General features: G+C 45.7%; 2 protein-coding genes across 9 annotated transcripts in view; both read left to right on the plus strand.

The window, feature by feature from the left end:
* LOC306913598 (phosphatidylinositol-binding clathrin assembly protein) overlaps nucleotides 1-22,500 on the plus strand; it is a 155,533-nt gene that overhangs the window by 41,195 nt on the left and 91,838 nt on the right. For all 8 annotated transcript variants that reach the window (XM_079490360.1, XM_079490359.1, XM_079490363.1 and 5 more), the window contains one exon: nucleotides 3,156-3,298. In XM_079490360.1, coding sequence (XP_079346486.1) covers nucleotides 3,156-3,298 — 143 coding nt within the window. The remainder of the gene's footprint in view (nucleotides 1-3,155; nucleotides 3,299-22,500) is intronic.
* On the plus strand, nucleotides 9,192-15,371 carry LOC306913744 (serine/threonine-protein phosphatase 2A 65 kDa regulatory subunit A beta isoform-like; the record flags this gene model as incomplete). Its single annotated transcript, XM_079490557.1, has 2 exons — nucleotides 9,192-9,289; nucleotides 13,556-15,371. 2 exons carry the CDS (start codon nucleotides 9,192-9,194, stop codon nucleotides 15,369-15,371), a joined length of 1,914 nt encoding a protein of 637 aa, XP_079346683.1.

The raw sequence follows: 22,500 nt of genomic DNA on the forward strand, positions 1-22,500 counted from the left end.
TCACTGACCGAAAGTGTGTGTTTTGGAAAAGATACTAAGTGTGTGTGTGTGTGTGTGTGTGTGTGTGCGTGTGCGTGTGCGTGTGTGTGTGTGTGAGAGAGATTATGGTGATGAATTCTCCCTGTGGGACACTCTCTGCTCCATTCTACCAGTTGTCTAATGAGAAGTCCGTTTCCCATAGTTACCACCAGGTGTGTGAGTCTCTGCAACCATCCCATAATGTCCCACCGAGAGAGAGGAACAAAGAAAGAGGAAGAGAGAGATGGAGAGAAAAAGCAGGAAAGAGGTCGTTCAGAAAGCATGGAGTAACATGTCACAGTAACGTGTCATTCAGTGGCGTATCCAGGAATTACGTTTTGGGCAGGCAAGATCATGTGTTAATTGTCGTCTCCCCGCGCACAATCGTAGCACTAAAGGTTTTCAAAGAGATATACCTGCCAGACGAGTAGTATACAAAGGCTGAAAGGCATGCATTTACATTCAAATGGGTGATTGAGGGTCGCGCTCTACCGCAACGGCCAATCAGCTGTCCATTAATAGTTCTCAGGTCTTGTTTTTGTCTTTTTTTCTCATTGTATGGATTTTGGCCAGGCCAGAAATGGAGCTGGACAGGCGGACGCCTGCCCTCGCCTTATTGTATAGACGCCTCTGGTGTCATTGTTCCGAGTCCGACCTCCCGTTAGTCTGACCGATTACAGGACTAACGGGATGTCGGCCTTATGGGCAGTCCCCCTTAAGGGACGCGCATACTCCAGTTTTTAGGTGATGACCTACTCACCGTGGTGGTTGGGGAAAACTACAACATGAGGTCACTGAGCCGCAGTGATTCACCGCTCACCCCGACACATCTCTCCGTTTTTACTAACCACCAATGATACAAACACGAAAACATTCTAATATATCATTTATAATCGACTGAATCAATTCATCTTGACCCTGTATTATACTTTGTTGTACAATCGTGGCGTAAAACAAATTCAACAATAGTGAAAATAGGTTGGGAGATTAAACGCCTATTTTCACTATTTAAAGAAAAGTTGTTCATTAATCATAATCGAGGCAACAGTTCAAGATGATCGTGATATTGATTTGAAGTCATCGCACAGCCCTGTGACTTATGGTTTGCCGTAATTATCAGTAATGCATTCATCATGTTGTGGGTGTGTGAGTTTGGTGTGGTTTTGGGCAGTAGTTAATCTGCAAGACTGCATCCGTTTGTCTACAGCAGTTCTCAAACATTTTCATATAAACCCCTCAAGGACCCCTGGGGGTCCCCGGACCCCGTCCCCGGACCTGACTCGTACACTTTTCTGCCTTTATTGATAGTATCAAGTGAAGACTGACAGGACAGAGCGATAAGGGGAGAGACATGCAGCCAAGGTCGTCATGAACGGGACTCGAACATGCGATCCGCTGTCAGGCCAAAGCCTATATGTGGCATGCGCCTGGACCACTAGGCCAGCGGGCGCCCCCGTGTGCGGAGATATTTTGAAGTGGAATTCCAGCATTGTAGATAGCATTGTAGAACAATGCTCTGACATTCTTTAGATTAAAAAAAAAAAAATCTAAAATGGAATCAGTCCAGCAGCCACTTGTACATTTCTGCAAATACGAGATGCATCACACACCTACTTGGTTTATGTTTTGCTAACTTTATAGTATAGTTACATTATTATATTTGGGTTTGATATTGCACATTGCAAGATTCTTGTCAAATAATTGAAACCCTTTTTATCGGCACTAAGGTTACAGAGAAATGTCTACTGGGGAGCTTTTTAGCACTATGCAGCAATGCCCACGTACACGAAGGGAATCTAGCTATATTAGTCGCTATTGAAACTGAACGATTGCTTTAATGCCTTTGAAGTGTGCAGTGCTGTGCAGCAGCTGTATTGTCTAGGGGGGAAATGGTGAATATATATATATATACTGTATGTTACACGTGGCATTAACCCATTCAGGCCTGACCTCGACATTTAAAAGAAATCTTAAAAATCCTCCAGTTTTCTGAAATAAATATTTTCAAGATTTTTCAAAAATAGTAGACCTACAAGCTCATAGCGCGCCACCGAGTGGCGCGCTATGAGCTTGTAGATCTGCTATTTTTCAATAGCTAAATTATAACATAATGTTTAAAACACCAAAAGGGGTTCCCGCCCAAAATGGGTTAACACGTGTCTTGGGAGTCTGTCTGGAACTGGTAATTGGATGCTCATCCTCGTGAACCTCAGGTGGAGAAGCACTTGGGAGAGCTGGTCAGGTGGAGAAGCACTTGGGAGAGCTGGTCAGAGATACGCCAGGGCGCATCAGTGATTGAACGTGTCTCCAACTCCTCCGACAGCAGCCGTGCACCGGCGCCATGAAGTGCCTTGGTTTTATTTATTTTTGCCCACCGTCACGCACACATTACGGCGTAATACCATGTAATGCAACACCTTCTTTAACGGCTCGCCTTCATTCTAAAGACTGTAAAAAAACAAAACGTAGGAGGAAGTGAGAGGAGCGTGTCAAGGTTTTTGTGTGGGAAAATGAGGATTCAGCTTACTGTGTGTGTGTGTGTGTGTGTGTGTGTGTGGGGGGTTCACAAAGACACATTTTAAGACCAGGTGTTAGGTTAGGGTTTGGGGTAAGGGTGTCGGTATTATGACTGTCAGACTGTTGGTATGTCTGTAGTCTGTACCTCATTTTAAGACCAGGTGTTAGGTTAGGGTTTGGGGTAAGGGTGTCGGTATTATGACTGTCAGACTGTTGGTATGTCTGTAGTCTGTACCTCATTTTAAGACCAGGTGTTAGGTTAGGGTTTGGGGTAAGGGTGTCGGTATTATGACTGTCAGACTGTTGGTATGTCTGTAGTCTGTACCTCATTTTAAGACCAGGTGTTAGGTTAGGGTTTGGGGTAAGGGTGTCGGTATTATGACTGTCAGACTGTTGGTATGTCTGTACCTCATTTTAAGACCAGGTGTAATCAGTGCTCAGTGTTTACACCTGGCCTTAAAGTGTGTCTTTTCTTCACATTATAATACGTCGCTGACGTTTTGGTTGCCCCACTCGCGTACTGTATCTTTTGTGCTGGAATGTTCTCGGATACACACCAGATTGGCACAATGTTGTTCAGTCATGAGATTTAATTTTTTTAATTTTGTGTCTTCAAACAGATCTGATCCACTGCACCAATGAGATGAACGTGAGCGTTCCCCAGCTTGCCGACACGCTGTTTGAGCGCACGGCCAACTCTAGCTGGGTGGTGGTGTTCAAAGCCCTCATCACCACGCACCACCTCATGATGTACGGCAATGAGGTAGGAGGACCGCACGCCCACACACACACACACACACACACCGTCACGCGCATGCACACACACACACACACACACACACACACACACACCGGCATGCGCACGCACACACACATACACACATCGTCACGCGCATGCACACACACACACACACACGCGCACGCGCACGCGCACACGCACACACACACACCGTCACGCGCATGCACACACACACACACACATTTGAAGTGGTCAAACTCATAATTATGTCCAGAAGCGTCTTATATAAAAAGTCTTAAAAGTCGGATATTTCATATAATAGCAAAGGTTAAAGCCTCAGTCTGTGATTTCTTCCCCTGGTTGGCAGTACAGTGTGTACTGTAGAGCAGCAGGAGCAATATTACTAAAACATCTTGTGTTAATTGTTTAGGACACTTTTTCATGTCAAGGACCCCCAAATTGACACTAATTAGCCCCACGGACCCCCCTTTGAGAAGGTTTTTACGGCTCTAGCAGTGATTCTCAACTCGTTTTATTTCAAGGGCCCCCAATTTGACATGCATCAGGCTACGTATCCCCATTTAATGGCATTTCTATCTCTGAGACCCCCAATTTATATTGTAAAATCAATTGTTAATTTAACAGTGTACACATGGAACCAAATGGACCCGTTTGGTTCCATTTGTACACTCTCAGAGTTACACACTCATAAGGATCCATTTGGTTCCAAACTATCATTTAGCTGGGGACCCCCTGGAACTCCCTCAAGGACCCCTTGGGGTCCCCGTACCCCACTTTGGGAACCACTGGTTTAGGAAACGGTGCTGATGTGTGGTTTCTCAAATCACACATTAACGACTCAATGGTCACACAAACATTTTCAGTCGTGAGATTTGATTGTGCTTTTCATCTCTCTCAGACACACGCAAACTTCACTGATAAAATTCTTTATCAGTGAAGTAAAAGTCTCTCGTTACAAACAGCCACGCAAACACCCGGTTTGATTAGTTTATTTATATACACGAGACATAGCATGGCGAAGAGCCAATCGGGCGTCTTCCGGCTCACTCCAGATGTATCATGTTGACAGAGGTGTTTGCCTTGTCTCAATATAGAAGCCCATCAGTGGGCACAAACACAATGTGTGCGCACACACACACACACACACACACACACACACACACACACACACACACACACACACACACACCACTTAGATTTTTTGAAATCTTTAGCTTATTTCACTCATCTTCAACGGTATCCGGTATTACCTACAGTAACGCATTAAAACTGTAACATGGTTTAAGGTGATCGAAAAGGAATCGGCTGAAGCTAAAAGCTTGGATTAAGATGGCAAGAGAGAAAAAAAACATGCAAGTGACTCTAAAAGAAGGTCCCTTATTGTGGAACAGATGGCAGAAACCTGCTCAACTGGCTTGTGTTTCAGCAGGAGCAGTGACTTAAACGTAATGCTTTTCCACAGATGGGGAAAGACATCAGTAAAATATGAAAAATAGGGTCCGATATTGGGGGCACAGTGGCAGCGATGTTGCGTCACAGCTAGAAGGTCCTGGGTTCGATTCCCGCTGGGCGTGTGTTCTCTCCTCCGGGGATGTCGAAAGGGCTTTTCTGTGTGTGTGTTCTCTCTAGTGTCCCCTAGGTTTGGTACCTCACAAAAAACATGCAGTAATCCTGGTCTCTAAACTGCCTCCCCCCAGTCAGCCGGGGTGCCTGATGGAGGGGAACGGAACAGGTTGGAATAACGTGTTCCTTCCACGCAATACGTCCAACCGGGGAAACTCCCCTCTGTCAGGTGAAAAGTAGCGGCTTGGACGCTCAGGCATTGAAGGAAGCATGAGGTCAGTCCGTTGCTCTCCCCAGGTTGGCGGAGGGAGTGTAGAGCCCGGTATTGCTTTAGATAAAGAAATGGGTTATAAAATTGTGGGATAAAAAAAAATAGGTATCCTATATTGTGGTCAAAAGCTCACATTTTGGGAGAAAAGTAACGGTAGCAACTGTTCCTCAGGTGACAGAGTGTAATAAGTGCAGCACGCGTCATGATCAGACTGTCAGTGCGAGAACAGTGTGTTCCCGGCTACACACATACAGTACAGCAGAGAGGCAGGGATGTTATAGTATAGTATAGGGCTACAGAGTGCACCACCCCCTCATTAGAAAGACAATGCATGAGGTGCAAAAACCATGGTCCTCCACATGTGAGAGAAAAGGTATATGGGTCCGATGAATCATCCTTCACCGTTCGTTATTCTCCACGAGTGGGCGAGTGCACGTCGTGCACCCTGACGGGCGGAAAACTGATATGTCCCAAAACTTTTCATGATTTAAATGCATCAAAAGTAGCAGATCTGCAAGCTGAAAACGCGTCACTTTGCGTAGCGTTTCGAGCTTGTGGATCTGCTACTGTTGATGCTTTTGAGTGACGCTGTAGTAATATCGAGCAGGGCGATAATTACACACACACACACACACACACACACACACACACAGTTAGAATATGGAGATAAGAGGTTTCTGCCCGGCAGTGTCCAGCATCCTGGTTAGTACACCAAGAGAAAAGTGTCCAGGCCCTGAATGCTTGACCCTCACAGTGAGGGTGTCCCGCCCGGGCTCTGTGGGGCCATGGGTCCACTTATCCCCTTAGAGAAGTGGTTCCTTGAGGGGGTTCCAGGTGGTCCCCATGCAGCTAAATGATGGAGAGTTGGTAACCAAATGGACCCTCATAGATCTTTAACTCTTGAGAGTGTAAAATGAAACCAAATGGACCCATAAGGGATATTGGCGCCACTGGGCCCCCAATTCTTTCTTATTTTACTGATGTCTTTCCTCATCTATGGAAACTAGTAAAATACGTAAATGTATTGACGACGTTTCGAGCCAAGGCTCTTCATCTGGTCAAAACAGAGTTTTGACCAGATGAAGAGCCTTGGCTCGAAACGTTGTCAATAAATGTATCTTTTGGAGCATATGAGTGTGCGGCTTCCCTTCTCTTTTCCTTTCCTCATCTATGGAAATTAAGCATTACGTTTAAGTCACTGCTCCTGCTGAAACACAAGCCAGTTGAGCAGGCTTCTGCCATCTGTTCCACAATAAGGGACCCTCTTTTAGAGTCATATTTTTTTCTCTCTTGCCATCTTAATCCGAGCTTTTAGCTTCAGCCGATTCCTTTTTATCACCTTAAACTATGTTACAGTTTAATTGCGTTACTGTAGGTAATGTTCTGGATACCGTTGAAGATGAGTGAAATAAACTAAAGATAATAGGCCAGATTGTTTTTTCAGCATGGAATTGTGGACAAATCTTATCCAACAATAACAAAATATTCGTTATAGTTTTGGGACTGAGTTTAAATGTCATCAAATGGTGGTCAGTGGCTCAAATGCAGAATAAATAATGGGCCTTGATATGAAAAGGGTTGAAAAAAAACTTGCTTGCATTAGAGAGGGAAGGGTCACTGCAAATCAATATTATTCTGAGTGATCACTTTATCTTACTTTGTAGAATCGCTTCTATCCTGATAGGAGTGGCATTGTCATCCCTTCCAGCATGATAATAGCCCACATCCATTATATATGGGGCAACAATTTGTCAGAATGGTTTAATATGTATGAAAATGATGCGAGTCATTATGCTATGGTCAGTCAACGCATCTCAACTCAATTGAACACCTATAGGGTGGGCGTGTTTAGCAGTGGGCGTGTTTTCCTGGTTCCACAGAAAAATCCGGCATTCATTTTTTCCCCCATAGAGATAAACAAAAATATTTATATCAATCCCAAAAAATGTTTTAAAATAAAACTGTCAGAGGGAAGATATCCAAAGTATTAACATGAATCTTTGGAGGGAGCACCGGTGTCTGGAAGCCAACGGTATGAGTCATCTTTCAGTGTGAGAGAACATCATAATCATATCTAGACTTCCTGCAGTGCTGCTCTACATCGACCTAGTTAGCACGTTTGGCTTTCGGCTTTTTTCTCTTTAAAAAATAATGAAAATATCATTGGCATCACAATACAGTCCCAATGTGTTCTCCTTGTGAAATAAGGAGAGGAGAGAGGAAAGGAAAAAAAACACTTATTTTCTCCACCGTGACCCAGATAGCATGATTTGGTTTTGTCATCAGCATTGTCATTATAATTATCATGGCTGTGATGCTACTTCTCACTGCCCATGAAGAGAAAATGCGACAAACACACAATAATTATATAGGCTTTGAGATTTAAGATTTTTTTTTGTTTTTTTTTGTTTTAGGTACATTCCACCCAGGGTTAAAACAAAGCTAATGTACAAACTCACAACACATTGCATAAGCTATATATATATTGTTTTTTAATAATAAAAAAAAAATCTGACAGAAACTGTCCAAAATAAGCATGGTGGGCTAAGTTCAGTTACCTTGCACTCGAGACGGACACCTCGAGACGAAGCCGGGAGGAGCTGGCGATCGAACCAGGAACCTTTCGACTATGTTTCGTGTGTGTGTGTGTGTGTGTGTGTGTGTGTGTGTGTGTGTGTGTGTGTGTGTGTGTGTGTGTGTGTGTGTGTGTGTGTGTGTGTGTGTGTGTGTGTGTGTGTGTGTGTGTGTGTGTGTGTGTGTGTGTGTGTGTGTGTGTGTGTGTGTGTGTGTCAAAAGGGGGCGCCACCGACAGGTACATGGTGAAATCATCATTTGGTCTATAATGGGCCTAGGTCCACTTCCTACACTCGTGGTTAAACTAAACTCACGTTGTTTTGTCGTGTACGGAAAATACAGGTCCCGAAAGGGATCAGGGCACTTCTGTAGTTGTTTGAGAGAGTTCATTTTCAGGTGACTGACTGCAGAGTGCTGCAGACCAAACAAAATAACACCAAAACTCTGAAAATGAAAAAAGCATCACAGGAGAAGACCTTTGTCTTTTGGGTGTCAGTAAAGCCGGAGGCTTTTAACTTTTTTTTCCTGGCATCCCTATTTTTTTTGTCATTATATTGTAAAAAAAGATTGTCGATGTTCAAACATTTTCAACAAAAAATCTTTTGGTTGAGAATTGAGATGAGGTCAGGGATTCATTTTAAAGAAGTATACCAGACACCGAGGCTATGCATAAAATAGAAACATTTCTCTACAGTGGAACTTGGTCTGAAGTTCGGCTGACTCACTGATTTCAGCGAGTGAAGTTGGGAGAGGATTCTGTTAAAAAAAAAACCTGAGAGGGCTCTTATGTCACACCCTCATCCTTCCTCATCTCACTGTGGCGTTGAAACACAAACAATCAAGAGGAACGCAACAGGAACGCCTCGGATAGGAAGTGTTGTTATGCAACATGTTACTGTAGACACAACTGAGGCAAGCTAAACAAGGAAATACCTGCTTCCCTGTTCTGGTTTAGTTCAAAAGGATGCTACTGGGCGTGTGCCTGGTGTATGTGAGAGAAAGGGAGAGAGAGAGAGAGAGAGAGAGAGAGGGGAGAGAGAGGGGAGAGAGGGAGAGAGAGGGAGAGAGAGGGAGAGAGAGGGAGAGAGAGAGGGAGGGGGAGGGAGAGGGGGCGAGGGGGAGAGAGAGAGAGAGAGAGAGAGAGAGAGAGAGAGAGAGAGAGACTGTAGAACAAACGCTTGCCCAGGTATGCGCAGCATAGCCCCCAGACAGACTTTAGTATCTATAATCTGGCATGATGCTAAAGTCTGGATGCTGGCAGTACAATTTCCTCTATAAAACAACTTTAGTCACAAAAACAGAAGTGCACACTGCCTACATTAACTGTTGGCATCTCTGGCCACAGTACTGGCAGTCTAACGGTTAGGTAGAGTTATGTACAATATTAGAACAGCTTGCTGCTCCAGCAGGCAGTATTCTGGTGCAGTCAAACCTTTTTGTTCATTTAAAAAAAAAATCACACCCGTGTGAAGTGAGTGGTGCAACTCCATGTGGGGATCCCGGGGGGGTCCCATGAACTTCCAGACCCACAGGAACGTGCCCAGGGTGGTGGCCCAGTTCCGGAGAGCCGCCTTGCGTCCGAAACGGTTGAGAAATGACAGTTAGTGTGTGGGGGTCCCCAGGGGGTCCCTCTACTGTACTGTACTGTCACACCCGAAATCATCATATATACAGTTAATATGTGTGTGTGTGTTAGGCTGCACAACACACAACAGTGACATTTGGTAATGAAAACCAACCAAACGCTATTTTCATGCTCGGACACAGCCAGCCAGCGAGGTACCCAGGGACACAGCCAGAGACACACAAAGCTCTACCTATAGGAGTGATTGCACCACTCAAAAAGGCAAGCCAGTGAAAGTGAACCTTAAACTGGGCGTTTATAAACTTTCTATATAGAATACAAAGCCACCTATCGTATGCACGCAATGAATACATTAAGAAGGATTAACTTAGCGCCCTGTGGCTCTGGACCACATAAGACGGTTCGACATACAGAGGCCAAAACATACACACACAGTCACTTAATGGAGTCGGTGTGCCACCGCTCAAAAATATCCCATCTACAGCAGGTAGCATCACAACACGTTCTGAGCTTGTAGACCTGTTATTTTTTTTAATATATGAAAACATATGTTTGTTTGAATTAAACTAGATTTTAGTTTTTAATGATGGATTAATGAATTAGTCGCAGCCCTAATGCACTTCACTTGCAGGTCTGTCACTACATGGCTTATGTTATGTCAGCATTACCTCACTTTTCCTAGAAAAAGCAGCGTGCATCCGTTATTAGAGCCAAGCACTTCTACAGCTAATGAATGCGCCTCCAGTTCTGGGAATCGCAGACCGAAAAAGAACAAGCTCGTAGCGCTGCAAAGAACAGCATGAGGATCGATTGATTATACTGTATAATATATACGGTATGTTATTAACCCATCCCTACCTTATTAAGTATTTGTACATACATCTATCAAGCTGGCTCTACCGAGCTACAGTTCTGTACATCTGGTCTCACGGCGGGACAGTATATGGATAATTTTCTGTATTTCACAGCCTCACTTTGCACGCACGCACGCACGCACGCACGCACGCACGCACGCACGCACGCACGCACGCACGCACGCACACACACACAAGTTGTACATGTAGAGCAGAGAACCGACAGAGATCCCACCCTGAGCAAGCAATTTTGCGACAGTGGTAACGAAAAACTTCCCCTTAGCTGGAAGATTAGTCAAACAGAACCCGATTCTAGGGTGGGTGGCCATCTGGGGTGCATACATTGGTTAGACATACCAACAGTCCTACAGTCATTAGTCAGACAAATCCGTGCTGCGGGTGAAAAATCACCCGCGCTGCGGGATAAAAATCAGGGGGTTAGGGTTAGGGTTTGGGGATGGTGTCTGACTAATGGTGTGTCCGACTGTTGGTACTGGTATGTGTAACTAAACACATGCACCCGGCCATCTTCCTCGACCGTGTTGGGGGAGACAGAGAGAGAGAGAGAGAGAGAGAGAAGGGGAGACAGAGCAGATGAGTTTAATGGGTTAATAACTGGGGAGGTCAGTTATCATCAAGGCATGTTTGACTACATTTATGTCATTAAGTTGTCTACTCTCTCCACCTCTATTCATCAGTTGTGTTGAGATAACTGCACTGTAAACCAAACCATAACTCTTTGTGATCATAATGACGGAGTCAGAAATTACTGTTTATTATTGCAGTCATCAAGCACCTGGTCAGTGTTTGTCATTTGCATACGCTGCCTCCTGTGTAAGTTATTATAATATCATATAGCAGCGGAACATAATTGCAGTGTTTTTTATCAACTCGTCTGACTCCTGATTATAAGCAAAACACATCTCAGGTGTAACAATAAGCCTGAGTTGTACTTTATAGTGCACCGAAACTAGCATAATTGTGGATTATGGTGAGGTGGAAACCGCGTATATCTTTTCTACGTCCGAGCATAGACATGGTAACGCCCCGCCTGCCTCTGATTGGCCTACCGACACTGCCCGTCTTGCCTGTCCTCCGAGATGCAAGGGCACTCCGTGGTGGGAAATAATACAAGTACAAGAGAATGGCAACACGCAACAGTAACTTGTAACTTTAATGTTTGTAGAAGAGGCAAACTAATATTGTTTGTGCCGTTTGCTTTGATTGAATAATTGATTGAACACGCAGGCCTATGTACTATGATTTGATTTAGCTGTGTTCTAAATTAAAGTGTTAGTGTTGATTATCGTGTATTAATCTAATTATAGTGAACTAAAGGGAAAAGAGACTTTAAAAAGAAACAATAATGTTTCAAGTATACAAATAAACAGGCCAACGGCATAAACAATATTAGTTTGTGTATTATTTATTTATTTCTCACCACAGAGTAACCTCGCGCAGCAGACTATCCAGCATGTATCTTCCACCTCAGGGACACCGGCTGTGTCGGTAGGCCAATCGGAGGCAGGCGGGGCGTTACCATGTCTACGCTCGGACGTAGACAAGATATACGCGTGGAAACCTCATAATGTTCAAAACTGTGACTATTCAAGGATTCAGATTTAAAAAGTAGCAAATGCAAGCAAAGCATTTCAAACGTTTGGATGCCTTTGTGTGACGCTGTAGTATGACCCCCCCCCCTCCCCAAAAGAAAAAGAGTAAACAACATGGAGATAAGAGGTTTCTGCCCCAACGAGATTTAAAAGCCCTGCTGTGAGCTTGTAGATCGACTATTTGGTGTGCGTCGCGATCAACGCATCTGTGACACTTTAGCTTTTAACCACATTAACCATTTATTTTAAATCTTTGAATATATATGCTTTCACAGTGAATGTTTTTAACTCGTATCTTTGCTTCTGGAACAACATATTTTCAGATGGGGATCGGCGGCCATTTTACATATCGTTTTTGGGGTCCTTGTCTGACATGAAAAAAAGTTTGAGAACCACTGACTGAATGATAAACGTAAGGTTTTTCCAGAAAACTGTCAGGATTTAGAAGACATTTTGTAGACATCTTGTCTCAGGTCTTAACCCATTTTGGGTGGGAACCCCTTTTGGTGTTAGCATTATGTTATGCTTTAGCTATTGAAAAATAGCAGATCTACAAGCTCATACAAGCTTGTACAAGCTCGTAGCGCGCCACCGAGTGGCGCGCTACGAGCTTGTAGGTCTGCTATTTTTGAAACATAGAAACATAGCTTTTTCAGAAAACTGTCAGGATTTAGAAGACATTTTGTGGACATCTTGTCTCAGGTCTTAATCCGCCAGCAGAGTTGATAGTTTCCCGAGTGCAGCAGCAGCAGCAGGAGCAGCAGTAGAGGAGAATGTCCAGTCATCAGACGGTATTCATCAGAGCCTGTCAGGTGCTGCTGACGGAGACAACAGCATCCAGGTGTCCCTGGTCCCCCGTGGTCACCCCATTCATTATACAGCCAGAGCTGCTCTGCAGTGCTTCCCATTAATTAGCTAAACTGTCGGTGGCCCACAAACTGTTTTCAGAACACCACCCAAAATATTCTTCGGGGTACTAGTCTCATGAATAATTTGCAGAAAATAACGCTATGTGCTGCTTTGCTCCATCGCTTCTCGTTATCGCACACAATTCGGCTCAACTGCTCGATTCTTGCGTCTCAACTATGCAGGCTGTATTGCTCGACAGATCGGGGGCGGTTGACAGTGGCCCTGGAGGTGAACCCCTAACTGCTCCCGATAAGTGGCTTGGCGCCTTGCATGCTTTCCATTGGTGTGAATGGGTGACATTGTGAAGCGCTTTCAATTATGATGCTATATAAATGCACCATTTATTTACCATTTATTCTGTCGGCCATTAGTTTCACAACTGACAGTTGAACAATATCCCTGCTAACTTGGACTCAGAGTTGCATTGTAATTGGCAAACTAATGCTGACTGACTGGATAATATATGGTTAACTTAAACACTTAAGCCATTAATCGGCTGATCTAACAAGAGATGGTCTAATAACGGCATACAGTAGCTTGCCTTCATGTGGCCAGTTTATGACATCAGTCTTCTATGACATATCCATTACGTATAACTCCATATTTGGGCCAGGTTTCAGCCTCGCCCCAAATATGACCCCAGACACGTTTGACTTCTGTTTATAAAATTGATTAAAGTTAAATATTTCATAAAACTTACGTGAATATGCATACGTGTTTGTGCTTGCTTTTCTAATAGCGTGCGCGAGACGTTTGCCACAGATCTGTCCAGTGGTTCGAGAGATAAAACCCTCGGACACAGACATATAGACCGACTCTCTCTCTTCTAGATGGCTCGCCTCTTACAGCGCCACCCCGTACAAATTAAGTCTTTCAGTATCTGTCATTCAGCATCTGCAACAAATTCAGTATCGGCATCTGCGACAAATCCAAAATGGATGGAGCCGACGGAGAAGGTCCTCCGTACCCCGTCTCGGCGCTCATCGACGAGCTGCGGAACGAGGACATCCAGTTACAGCTGAACAGCATCAAGAAGCTGACCGGCATCGCCTCAGCCCTGGGCGTGGAGAGGACCCGCGCCGAGCTCCTTCCGTTCCTCACGGACACCATCTATGATGAGGACGAGGTGCTCCTCGCACTGGCCGAGCAGCTGGGGAACTTCACGGCGCTCGTCGGAGGGCCCGAGCACGCCCACTGCCTCCTGCCTCCTCTGGAGAGCCTGTCCACGGTGGAGGAGACGGTGGTGAGGGACAAGGCCGTGGAGTCCCTGTGCAAGGTGGCCGAGGAGCACACTCCGGTGGACCTCGAGGTGCACTTCGTGCCCTTGGTCAAGCGGCTGGCGACCGGCGACTGGTTCACCTCACGCATGTCCGCCTGTGGCCTCTTCAGCGCCTGCTACCCCCGCGTCGTCTCCGGCACGGTCAAGGCCGAGATCCGCCAGCTTTTCCGCACACTGTGTTCGGACGATACTCCCATGGTGCGTCGTGCCGCAGCCTCCAAGTTGGGCGAGTTCGCCAAAGTTTTGGAAGTGGATTATGTTAAAAGCGACGTCATCCCGCTCTTCACCGCCCTGGCCTCCGATGACCAGGACTCTGTGCGGCAGCTGGCGGTGGAAGCGTGCGTGAGCATCGCCACCGTACTGCCCCAGGAGGACCTGGAGGTCCTTGTGATGCCCACCCTGCGCCAGGTCGCCAAAGACGAATCCTGGAGGGTCCGATACGTGGTCGCAGAGAAGTTCTCCGAGCTCCAGAAGGCATTGGGCCCAGAGATCACAAAGAAGGACCTCGTTCCGGCCTATCAGAGTCTTCTCAAGGACCATGAAGTCGAAGTCCGCACCGCCGCCGCCAACAAAGTCAAAGAATTCTGCGAGAAGCTTCCCGAGGACGGCCGCGAGAAGATCATCATGAATCACATTCTGCTCTGCGTCCAGGAGCTGGTGTTGGACACCAAGCAGCAGGTGAAGTCGGCCCTGGCGTCGGTCATCATGGGCCTGTCCACCATCCTGGGAAAGGACAACACCGTGGAGCACCTACTGCCCCTCTTCCTGATCCTGCTGAAGGACGAGTGCCCCGAGGTGCGTCTGAACATCATCTCCAACCTGGACTGCGTGAACGAGGTGATCGGCATCCGCCAGCTGTCCCAGTCGCTCCTGCCCGCCATCGTGGAGCTGGCCGAGGATGCCAAGTGGAGGGTCCGCCTGGCCATCATCGAGTACATGCCCCTGCTGGCCGGCCAACTGGGTGTGGAGTTCTTCGACGAGAAGCTCAACACCCTGTGCATGGTGTGGCTCATCGACCACGTGTACGCCATCCGAGAGGCGGCCGCCTCCAACCTGATGAAGCTGGCGGAGAAGTTCGGCGACGAGTGGGCCCAGAGCACCGTCATGCCCATGGTGCTGGGCATGGCCGACTACCCCAACTACCTGCACAGGATGACCACGCTGTTCTGCATCAACGCGCTGTCGGAGGCCTGCGGACGGGACGTCACGGCCACGCAGATGCTGCCCGTGGTCCTGAAGATGTCCTACGACAGCGTGCCCAACGTCCGCTTCAACGTGGCCAAGTCCCTCCAGAAGATCGGCCCGGCGCTCAGTGGCGACGTCCTGCAGACGGAGGTGAAGCCTGTGTTGGAGAGGCTGGCGGCGGACACGGACATGGACGTCAAGTACTTTGCCCAGGAAGCTATCCGTGCTCTTAATCTGTCATAACGAACGGCCAAGTGAAACGCTCCCGGCTCCCAACATGTGGTGACATGTGGTGAAACTGATCTGTGGCGTGCGCCCATTTGCCCAATTTGTCTCCATTTAAGAGACAATATAGATACGTGCGCTATCCGCGCGTCTGGTGTAGCCGGTATCAATGACACGCTCGGTGTAGCTCGGCCGTAAGTCACCAGCACGGCAACACCAAACACCATGACACTTAGACAAGATATGTGTTTCCCCTTTCTTTTTTGAGGGCACCGGCTCCTCCAATGCGTGGCTTTTGAAGATTACGTCATATGGCAGCCAAGTCTATGGATTTAATGTTTGTTTTGGGCACTAAATGACGACGTAAGACGTCATGTGGCCGATATGAATACAGTTCACTTCACATGAGTGTGATTTTTTTTTACTGTCCAATGGCTGGCCAATGTTCTTCATAGCAGAGGCCTACTCCAGTGACATGTGGTGAAACTGCAATACTGATTGATGACTGCAATGGAGTCCTGTTTGGGCTCCCAAACATGTATCTGGATATGCTCCAGTATGTCCAAAACTCAGCTGCCAGAGTTCTTACCCGCACCAAGCCTTGGCAGCACATCACCCCCACCCGTAGACAACTGCACTGGCTTCCTGTTAAGTTCCGCATCAGTTACAAACTCCTCCTTCTCACCTACAAATGTCAAAACGCCCTGGCTCCACACTACCTCTCAGGCCTCCTCCATAAACCTACTCTGACAAGTTTGTGGACCTCCTCTCTGTCCCCGATACAAACAAGCGAACCTTGGGGGACAGAGCATTCAGTGTGGCAGTCCCCACCCTGAGGAACTCTCTCCCAATAGAGATTTGCCATGCTCCAATACTGGACTCATTTTAAGGCTGCCTTGAAAATATACCTGTTCTCTCAGGCTTATGGCATATAGTTGTTTGTTTTTTTGTCTGTTTGTTTGTTTGTTGGTTGTTCATTTTGTAAAGCGTCCTTGGGTTCATGAAAGGCGCTATATAAATTCAAGCTATTATTAAGGGGTGCATGCTGCTGACTAACGTTCTACTTTAATATGGCCCTTTTTGGCTACAAGCTTCTTTCCCAGACTCTTCGCTCTCCATTGATTAAATTGATTGAATACTTTATTAGTCCAAAATGTGAACAGCACACGGCACAGTAAAACATTAAAGCTATAAAGATAATGGCGGAAAGGCCAGTTGTAATGTACGCCATTTATCAACGAACGTACTCTTTGTGTCTCTTGTTTGGGTTGTTTCCGTACAATGCTCTTGTAAAGAATAATCAGTAATTACTGCATGTTAACCCATTTAGACCTGAGTTAAAAACATTCACTTTGAAAGAATATATATTCAAAGATTTGCACCACATTTTTATGATTTTTCAAAAATAGCAGACCTACAAGCTCATAGCGCGCCACCGAGTGGCGCGCTATGAGCTTGTAGATCTGCTATTTTTCAATAGCTAAATTATAACAATGTTTAAAACACCAAAAGGTGTTCCCGCCAAAAATGGGTTAATCTGTGAATTTTCCTAGAGAAAAGGTCACATGTGTCACCTGTCTGTTGAGGGGAGTGTCCTTATCTCAACCCATTCCTCATCCAAGTCCCTTCTCTGACCATTTGGTTCTCTAGTAGTAATATGACAAAGATTGAATTGGTCACACAAATGAATGACCTCAGCCCAATGTTCCAGGACACAGTAATGGGAACCATCTCAGTTGTTCAAGTGTTTCGTGATTCGTTTTAGAGAGGGTTCTGATCATTGCAGACCTATGTTATGCCCACAGGTTATCTCTCAAAGAGGGGCATACGTTAGTCCGACATACAAATAGTCTGACATGTTGCTGGTTAAGACTCACCCGTGACTCCGACATGCGTTCCATGTAGACATAGCACTTTATTTTGTTTACTCATAGTTTCATTGTACAGATATTCTACTGTTGGACGGATGTTAGGTTCTTAGCTCGCTTATGATCCTAGACTATTTCTATGTATTTGATGCATTACCAATACCATGTGTTTTGTCCTTGCTTACTGTAAATCGCTCTGGATTAAGAGCGTCTGCTAAATGCCTGAATTGAAAAAGTACATGAGATAGAACAGTGACGGATATGGGGCACAGGCCTTCATGTAGGAAGAAAAAATATAGTCTTACATGCTAGAGACATAATCCACAGGAGGTACAAAAATAACAGTCTTACATGCTAGTGACATAGTCCACGAGGTACAAAAATAACTATATCGTTGGGTCCCCATGGGAAGGTAGTCCTTATGGTAAATCCACATAGGGAAGTAGTCCTCATAAAGAATAGATCCACGCGAAGGAAGGTAGCCCAGCATAAGGAAAAGCAGTCCGTCATAAAGGAAAGTGTCCCAGGGTGGCAGTCTGTCATAAAGGAAAGTGTCCCAGGGTGGCAGTCTGTCATAAAGGAAAGTGTCCCAGGGTGGCAGGCCAGCCGGTTGTTCTGTTCAGGCCTTGTTCAACAGTCTGATGATGGTGGTAGCCAGCACGGAAAACTCTTCAGACTGTTCAAAACGAGAGCTAGGCCTAAATGCGAAAATAATATATTAGGCAAACGCCGAGACTCGTACAGGAGTCTCTGCTTCTGAATGTGTGCCACGATGGAGAACAAGGGCATGCTTTCAGAGAAAAGGGAGATTGGGGGCATGTGATGTTTTATTGGGAGGGAGCTTGGGGGCACATTGGTGGGGCCTGTTGAATAAATGTATCATTCATCTGTAATTCTGTATTGTGTACCAACAAAAAAAGAGACTCGTTGTCTTTTCCTGGCTGAGCTCCCTACAGTATCCCCCCCCCCCCCCCTTCTCTCATTTTGTTCTCTTAACCCATTCTGACCTGAGATCAGATACAAAAAATGTCTTCTACATCATGACAGTTTTCTGAAAAAGCAATGTTTCTATGTCAGTCGTTCTTCGATTTTTCAAAAATAGCAGACCTACAAGCTCATAGCGCGCCACTCGCGCTATGAGCTTGTAGATCTGCTATTTTTCAATAGCTAAAAGCACAACATAATGCTAACACCAACAGGGGTTCCCGCCCAAAATGGGTTAACTCATTAAAAACGGGAATGTGTGCATTTCTTATTTTATTATCTTATTAAATCCAAAATAAATTATAATTTATATATAATGTAATATATTATGTCTGCTTTTGCTGTGTAATATTCTGTTAGTGTGACAGTTTTAAAGTATTTAATACACGTGCCGTACACGATGCCAATAATTCTATACTTATTAACAGCCCATGCTGGCCTGTTGGATTTAATGTCTCTTGAATGGTGCATTTTATATCCTATCCATCCTTTAAATGTCCGCCCTACTAATAAATTAAGAGCATGAAATGAGCATTTACTGTATAGCGTACCTGACTTGAGTGTAGTGACTGTACCTCAGAGAGTTGACCATTTTTCAGTTTTTCTCCTAATGGATTCAGTCCATGCTTTTAAAAAGCAATACTCACTGCAGAGACACTGAGGGGAACTAAGGTTGCAATTCCTTTTCCTTTTCCTCAATTGACTTTGTCGTTAAAGAGGTTGGAGTCTTGATTGGATTGGTTGGCGCGCGGGCGTGTAGTACTCAGTACTGTGTGTGTGTGTGCGTGCGTGTGTGTGTGTGTGTGTGTGTGTGTGTGTGTGTGTGTGTGTGTGTGTGTGTGTGTGTGTGTGTGTGTGTGCACGATTTTGAAATGGTCTGAATGGTAGGCAGGCCAAACCCGCCCAGTATTGATACACTCTCAGCCCTTTGCCTCCAGTTTATCTTTCCTTTCTGCCAAGAAGTATAATAATGCTGAGCTACTTCCCCGTGCAGTGACACAATGCATTTCATAGACCAGTGCTTCCCAAACTTTTTCATGTCAAGGACCCCCAAATTGACACTCTATTAGCCCGCAGACCCCCCATTTGAAAAGATATGCCAGAGACCCCCATAAGAGAAGATCTTTACGGCTCTAGCAGTGATCCTCAACCCGTTTAATTTCAAGGACCCCCAGTTTGACATGCATTAGGCTACAGACCCCCATGTAATGGCCTTTCTATCTCTGGGACCCCCAATTTATATTGTACATTCAGTGGCCAGAGAGGTAGGGTTGTCACAATTATTACATAATCGGCTGTACGGCTATTGAGGTCTCATTCGTTATTGTTGCACTTGTACAGTGTGGTGTACAGTGTGTGGCTATGTACAAGTGTGTGCGGGGCATGTCTTTTGTGTGTGTGTGTGTGTGTGTGTGTGTGTGTGGGTGTATCTTGCGTACTGTACATGTGTGGTTGTATTTATCTACACCTCTGTCGCCATGTACCCAAACAGTCTAGCAGGAAGCTCCAGACAATAGGGGGGAGGTCCATGTTCCCTCCTCCTCCCACCAAGCCTCCATTGGCTGTCTGTCCCCGTCGAGGTGCTCTGTCTCTGGACACCTCGGCCCAGCCTGCTGCCTTCCTCCCCTGGGAGTGTGGATGTCTCGCCCACACGGAACCTAATGCATGGTTGCAGGGAGGAAGGGTGGCTGGGAGGAGAGGGAACTGGAAGGAACGGGAAGGCGACGAGGGTTCATGTGGTTAGTGTTGACCCGCGTCTTCCTCGGCTGTTATTAAACCACCTTTCGCTTCTCTCTCAAAATATCGACGCTGCCAGGCTCCCATCTCCATATTTTTGGGGAAAATGTAACTTCACCATACAATTGTGTCTCACAAAAGTAACTTTTGTAGTGATGATGAGACATGTTGAGAGCTCGTAGATCGACCATTTTCACTACTTTATTTTTTTATTTTTTATTTTTTATTTTTTTATTTTATTTTATTTTATTTTATTTTATTTTATTTATCCCACGATAGTCAATTATTGAATGTATTCCTGGGCACTATGCATGATGAGTCCAAGGTATGGGCACTGATGATGTGGAGGAGAGAACACGGCCACAGCGTCCCCAGCGGGAATCGAACCCAGGACCTTCTAGCTGTGAGGCGACAGCGCTACTGAGTTCGACCGCGCCACCATGCATTATTATTATTTTGTACTAATAACATAACTGTTATTTGGACCTGTGACTGAAATATAGTCGCATGCGGTCAGGTGTGTGTGTGTGTGTGTGTGTGTTTCTCTGTGTTTTTGTGAGCTCACGAGCCAGATTTGAATCCCGCGACACTGCAAAAAAATTAGGTCGTCCAGACAGAAGACATTTGTAAATCCCAACGCAAATCCAATAGATGAGATCTCCAATAGTGCGCGTCCACATACTGTCACTGCAGATGAAAAGGATCCATTCAATGTGTCCGTATATACATCTCACTCACTCATTCACTGCGTGTGCGTCAGCATATAGGAGGTGAGAGCAGTGAGGAGATGGGCTTTGGTGATGTCACTGGAATAAATAAGAGTAGCTGGGCTATCTGGGACAGCAGCGGTGGGGGGGTGATTCATATAGCAACTTTATGCTAACCGCGCGCGCACGCACACGCACACACGCTTGAATACACAGGCTCGGACGCACACGTATAGAGTCCCTGTGTGAGCATAATACTGCACAACCCCCCCCCCCCCCCCCCCCACACACACACACACACACACACACACACAGTGTGTCCTGAGTGCGTGCAGAATGGCACACACGACACGCAGGTGTTAATACATACAGTGTTAAAAAGATGGCTCTTTCTCACACACACACACACACACACACACACACACACACACACACACACACACACACACACAGCCTGTTCTGCTTAGCATCAGCACTTTCTACATTGTCCTCCCCAGACTGTCCCCATCTCCTCATGTCCTTAATGACTCCAATGCTCTCTCTCTCTCTCTCTCTCTCTCTCTCTCTCTCTCTCTCTCTCTCTCTCTCTCTCTCTCTCTCTCTCTCTCTCTCTCTCTCTCTCTCTCTCTCTCTCTCTCTCTCTCTCTCTCTCTCTATCAATGTCTACTCCCTTTGCCGCCCCACTCCCCCCTCGCTCTCTCCTTGCTCTTTTTCTATTTAGAACAGTGGTTCTCAAAGTGAGGTCCGGGGACCGTCACTTTGACCAAACGGACCCTTGTGGGTCTGAGAGTAACTCTGACAATGTACAAAGGCTTTGGTTCCATGTATACATTGTCAGCGCTAAGGTCCTTGCAGACGGTTTCCGCTTTTTGGAAAAATCCTGGAAAAACACTGATGAAAATCTGAAAAACGATGCAGTCTGTAGGGTTACCTTATAGGTAACACACAAAATTAAAATGGTAGTAAATGGGAGTTTGTGGTGTAATGCAGGGGTTCTCAACGTTTTTGGCCGGGGACCCCCGGAAATGCTTTGGCAATGTCTCGGGACCCCCGCCCCGCCCCCTCCCGACCCCCAATATAAATTGACTGCTACAATAACCTTAAACCATTTTGGGCGGGAACCCCTTTTGGTGTTTTAAGCATTGTTATAATGTAGCTATTGAAAAATAGCAGATCTACAAGCTCATAGCGCGCCACCGAGTGGCGCGCTACGAGCTTGTAGGTCTGCTATTTTTGAAAAATCATGAAAATAACATTTAATTTTTTTTTTAAATAATTTGGGGACCCCCTAAAATAATTTGGCGATCCCCCGAGGGGTCGCGACCCACGGGTTGAGAACCCCTGGTGTAATGCATTTCAAACTGAGGCTCCTTGAAATTAATAAAGTAGATAATCGCTATAGGGCCTAGTCAGTAGTCATTGCCTATTAGTGACTAGACAGTGAGTGTTACACATCTTTTTGTTGTTGAACTTGCAAACTTTTTAAAAGTTGTTTACAAAGCACAAGCGACAAATCCTACTCGTTATGTATTAAGTTCTTTGCCTATACTGTAGCTCCTGTCAGGAGAGAACAAATGCTGTAGCTTTGTTGTGTTTGGCACCGAGACATGGGAATTGTCATAGATTAGAGTGAGAACTTCATTTATCTGTGAAGAGGGGGGGGGGGGGGGGGGAAGAGAAATGTGGTGGTGGCACAATTTATTGTTGATTTCAAGAGAAATGTGGTGGCACAGACACTGTTGGATTCAAGGGAAATGTGGTGGCACAGAGACTGTGTTGGATTCAAGAGAAATGTGGTGGCACAGACACTGTGTTGGATTCAAGGGAAATGTGGTGGCACAGACAGTGTTG

The sequence above is a fragment of the Electrona antarctica genome, assembly GCF_951216825.1.
Source record: "Electrona antarctica genome assembly, chromosome: 21".
Lineage (NCBI taxonomy): Eukaryota > Metazoa > Chordata > Actinopteri > Myctophiformes > Myctophidae > Electrona > Electrona antarctica.